This window comes from Propithecus coquereli, unplaced genomic scaffold (genome assembly GCF_000956105.1).
Source record: "Propithecus coquereli isolate 6110/MARCELLA unplaced genomic scaffold, Pcoq_1.0 Scaffold831, whole genome shotgun sequence".
NCBI lineage: Eukaryota > Metazoa > Chordata > Mammalia > Primates > Indriidae > Propithecus > Propithecus coquereli.
The window spans coordinates 141,530-146,743 of NW_012154519.1; the positions used below are offsets into that span (position 1 = coordinate 141,530).

The 5,214-nt window shown below is 46.0% G+C and overlaps 1 gene segment (V, D, J or C); it reads right to left on the reverse strand.

The window, feature by feature from the left end:
* LOC105825925 overlaps positions 1-1,546 on the reverse strand; it is a 2,729-nt gene extending 1,183 nt beyond the window's left edge. The window contains 1 exon segment of the V gene segment in view: positions 1,514-1,546. Coding sequence covers positions 1,514-1,546 — 33 coding nt within the window.
* Between the last annotated feature and the right edge of the window lie 3,668 nt (positions 1,547-5,214).

Here is a 5,214-nt window from a genome sequence, read left to right on the forward strand (position 1 = left end):
ATCACCATTGTTTCTTAAAGCTGAATAGTACTCCATGGTATACATATACCACATTTTATTAATCCACTTGTGTATTGATGGACACTTGAGTTGTTTACACATCTTTGCAATTGTGAATTGTGCTGCTAAAACAGATCATGATATTTTAAAGATGAAATTCTCAAAGGAGAAGCATATAGGAGCTGTGCAATGTGTGCACAAGCAAGCACACACCTGGTTAGAGGTACCTGCAGTATCCTGTGCTCACCAACACTAGACCCTACTGCTGCCCTGAACCAACTCCAGGATCAGTGTGAACATGGCTCACAGGGTTTGCAAAATCCCTTTCTGTAATGAGAACATGATGCGATTTTGCTGCATTCCAGTGTTACAGCTTCAAGGCTGCATCAACCTTTGGGCCTCAGAATCAGCACTGCCCTTGACCCTGTTGTGCCTTAACTGTGACATGAGCCTCACTCAGCTGAGGGGATTCAGGTCTCACAAATTTTCCAGTGCAACTGCTGATTCCTCTGCGTTGGGCCCAGGGTGCAAGAGTGGGGCCAAGCAGGAATCCTCTGAAGTTTGTCTTTGCCTTTCCCTCTTGCCAGGCAGGACCACACAGGCTGATGTTCAGTCTATGGGGCTGCCACATGCTTGGCACAGTAGCCAGCCCTAATCTTTGCAGAAGTCACAATGTGAGTGTGAGTAGTCAAGCTCCAATGTCCACTGTTGCAGGTGGCCCTGTGGTCACACTCAACATTCACTAGTGTCCCCTCCAACCTCCACTGTGGATTGTTGTCACTCACGCCCAGCACTTTGCAGTGAGGGTTGCTGTGTGTTCCCTGATGGAGTGACTCAGGCCTCAGCACTGCAGAGCCATTGTCCTTGGTCACATGGCCAACCTCAGGCATGTGGTTTTGCAATTGTCCTCCCCAGTGGTGAATGCAGTGGAGAAACCCACACACACTGCCTAGGCCTGAGGAACTGCCCCTGCCTCTGTGGATACACACAAGCTAAGCCTCAATGCAGAGTTAATGCGTATCAGTGGGAGAGTGCCTTTCGCTGTTGACTGGTCCACAGTCACGAGGACCCCAATTGAGGGGCATCAGACCAAGTCTCACATTCAGGGGAGCACACTGTGCCCCCAGTAGGCATGATCCTCCCTGGGAACCAGGACATCTAACCAATCTCTGCCTAACATTGTGGAAGTAAGAAGAAAGATTTCAGAAGTTGTCACCATGGTATGTTGATAGGAATTAATCTCACCTCTATCCCTGATTACAGACCCAGGTGCCACAGCACTCTGTGGTGCCAGCACATGCTGCATTCTTTGTGATCAAGGAATCCCTGCAAGGGACCTTGGTGTAGGTTAATCAAGATCCATATGTCAATTTTTGACATTGCTGTGATTACCACTGCAGTCTCAAGAAACTCTTGTCATAAGCTTATTGGAAAAATAGGCTAAGAGACGCAAAAGCTTTCAGGAGTTTCGCAGGTCTTTGCCTTGAAATAATCTGTGGACGTGTTAGCTCACAGAATAGAAGCTGCTTCGATCAAAGTCAGGCATCGTCAGAGGATGTTTGCACAGAAAAATTCCTCTTTGCTGCCAGCCATCGCCCTGACTTTTTTTGTAAGGCAGAAGCTCGGTTTGGGTCTGTGGTCAAGAAGCTGATTAAAATAACTCCCCAGCAGATAATGTGCAGCTGGAACTATCCTAGACTTCGAGGCTATTCCTGCTTCACTCCTGACTACATGTCTCTGTGTTTAGAAGAAGTAGATTGGAGTAGTACACAGACTGAGCATTCTGATTTTATACATTTTATCTTTAATTTATATGCTCAGCTACGTCTGCCTCTAACTTTGGCCTTAAAATGCTTATCTTAGAACAATTTGTAACAGTCACTTCTTTTAGACAGAATTAGATAAGGATCCCCTGGAAACCTCAAATAATGGGCTGTACATATCATTCTTTAACAAAAGACAACATTTGCTTTAACAATAAGTACTGATGTGGGATTTCACTCAGGCCCCCTCAGCCCACGGGAATGCTGGAGGACCCCTGACTCCCTCATTACTTTAACCTACAGTTTGTCTCTGTCTCAATTATTTCTCCATCTATATTATTTCTCTATTACTCTTATTTCCAAATCTATTGCGATGATTCTGCCTTGGGACTTGTTTTGCTGGGAGAGTGGCTATCTCCCCGTATAAGCTTACATGTAGAAGAGTTTTTCCAATATTTGCTTCTATAATTCTTCTGCTCACTACTCACAAAACTTCATTCATGGCAGATAACAGACTTAAACCACACCACGATTTATCTCCCACAGCCAGTACGACAGAGGATCTCACACAGGACTGTTCCCCAGTCCCCTGTGAGAGGGCCTGGTGCAGTGACTGGATGGAAGCCTCTGTGGGAGGTGGGCCCTGCCTGTGTGCACCGCTGAGAGTGTCCATCATTACCCCCCTGTTCAGACTTGGCAACCTGTGGAACATTTCTTGTTTTATATTAAAGGGTCATGTGACATTTGGAAGTATGTTACCAGGTAATAAAATTCACCATGATGGTTCTTTCTCCCTGCAGGCAGCACCTATCGCCAGCATGTGGGTGATGTATGAGTGTGTCGTCTGGCCTTGGCGGGAAGACCTGTGCATTGCATCTCAGTGTCTTTAGAGTGCTCTCCCTGTGGAATTACACTGACAGTCACGTGCATGGAATTAGCCAGTGGACAACAGTCATCCTCTGCAGCCAGTGACTCCAGCGCTGCCCAGATGGTCCATGAATTAAGTGGCCACAGTGGCAGGGCTGGATGACTCGCATCACCCAACTTCACGCACTTTCACCCACCAAGGCATGCTGAGGCCCTCCCTCTCCCTAATCTGAAGTCTTTGAGCAAAAGTGACCATCATTGACCTCAACAGGGCTCCTGAACTGAGTCAAAGAAGCACTTTATTGCAAGTTCACTGAGACCTTTGACTCTGGGAGGCACAGCAACTCGCCTTGACTGGATCCAGCACAGGTGTGTGTCTTTCCAAACCCAAGGCCTCACTCAGGACCAGTAGCCGTGTGATTACGGTGCATGCAATTCAATTAATGGTGTCAGCCTGACATTTCCTGGGGACAAGGGCTTCCCCTCCCCATAAAAGACACTCATCATGGGGTTTAATGCCAGGTGCTGGCCTGACTGAGAGGTTCACCTGCGTCAGTAATTTGGTATGGCAGGTATGTGGCCATCACGTCCAGTGCAATGGGGCTTCCTGCATGAGTGTGCACAGTTCCCTGTACTGTGGGGAAGGGTTGCAAGCTAGCAGGATGCAGATGTTACCTGAGTCTATGGACATCTCATGGGAAGGAACAGGAGCAGGAGTAGAAATAGCACCAGCCCCTCACTTTACCTGGCATCACTCCCAGTGGCCCATCTCAGGAACACGTGGTGCTGCCCAACTCATTTCAGCTTCTCATGCAATAGATTAGCAGGGCAGCAAACAGTCACCGTCTTTGCAAGGGCGGCAATTATAGTATTAGGATGTGGCTATGTTTACATAGTGAGTAAGGGAGGAATATATTTACATTCCAGTAATTCCACTGGAGTATTCTTTGGAACTCCCAGGTCTTGACAATATATACACAGATGCAACTTAAATGCATAATTGACTCAATGATAATTAAACACATTAGGATATGACCTCTGCCGTTGTAATATGCGAGTATGTGTGGGAATCCCCACACACTCAGTGCAATGACCATGCAGCAGGCTATCAGAGACAAAACCACAATGGCCCCTACTTCTGTCTGTCACCATCTCATTCCCAAATGATCAGGACCTGCGAACATCCGTTATTTCAAATAGATTCCGAATTTTATTTCAAAAAAAGATGTCACTTCTTCAAGTCTACATGAGCTTTTCCCCACCTGGCCCACATCATCTTCATAGCACATCAAGCCACTATCGTGCGATTCTGGGGATGCAGAGACATGACATCACCTCATGGCATTTGCTCCCACACACAAATGCCACCCTCCCGTAGCCTGGAGATGCTGGGACGTGTGTGCAGCAGGGGAGAGTCCGTGGGTGGATGCTCTCATCTTCCCCACGTAGGTGAGCATGACGGTCTGAGGATGAAATATGCACCTGGAGGAAGAGACCAGCAGTTGCAGGTCTTGTAAGGTGGATTTAGTGTAAACACTGATACTGGTGTCCTCCCCCTAATACGCTGACTTTCTGATCTGAAGAAAAAGAACTGAAATATTCACACCATCCTCTCTGTCCCTGAACATTGAAGATACCCAGACTCCATGAGAGAGCAGCTGGAGCTGCTGGAAAGGTCTGTACGTTTCCACAGCAGGGACCAGTTTGCATGTGATCTGCATGTAGACATGGATGGAAAGACGTACACAATATAAAATGTGTGGGCTGCGAGTGTTTCCTCCCATCTGTGGGTTGTCTGTTTGCTCTCCTGACAGTGTCCTTGGCTGTGCAGAAGCTTCTTAATTTTTTTTAAGAAGAAAATTGGTTTTATTTCTAATCTTTCTAAGCACTACGCTGGCACTTTGACTTTCAGAGGTTCAAAATGACATCATATCATATATATATAAATACTTTAAAGTACCATATTTTTATTTCAGCATGTTATGGGGGTACAGATGTTTAGGTTACATATGTTGCCCTTTTCCCCCTCCCCCGAGTCAGAGCTTCAAGCGTGTCCATCCCCTAGACAGTGCTCATCACACTCATTATCTGTGTATATACCAATCCCTTCCTCCCCCTCCCATCTGCCCGATGCCCGATGACTCTTATTACTATATGTGCACTTAAGTGTTGATCAGTTAAATTCAATTTGATGGTGAGTACATATGGTGCTTGCTTTTCCATTCTTGGGATACTTCACTTAGTAGAATGTGTTCCAGCTCTATCCAGGAGTATATAAGAGGTGCTAAATCACCATTGTTTCTTAAAGCTGAATAGTACCCTATGGTATACATATACCACATTTTATTAATCCACTCATGCATTGATGGGCACTTCGGTTGTTTCCACATCTTTGCAATTGTGAATTGTGCTACTATAAACATTTGGGTGTAGGTGTCTTTCTTATAGAGTATCTTTTGCTCTTTTGGATAGATGCCCAGTAATGGGGTTGCTGGATCAAATGGTAATTCTACTTCTATCTCTTTAAGGTATCTCCATATTGCTTTTCACAGAGGTTGCACTAGTTTGCAGTCCCACCAGCAGT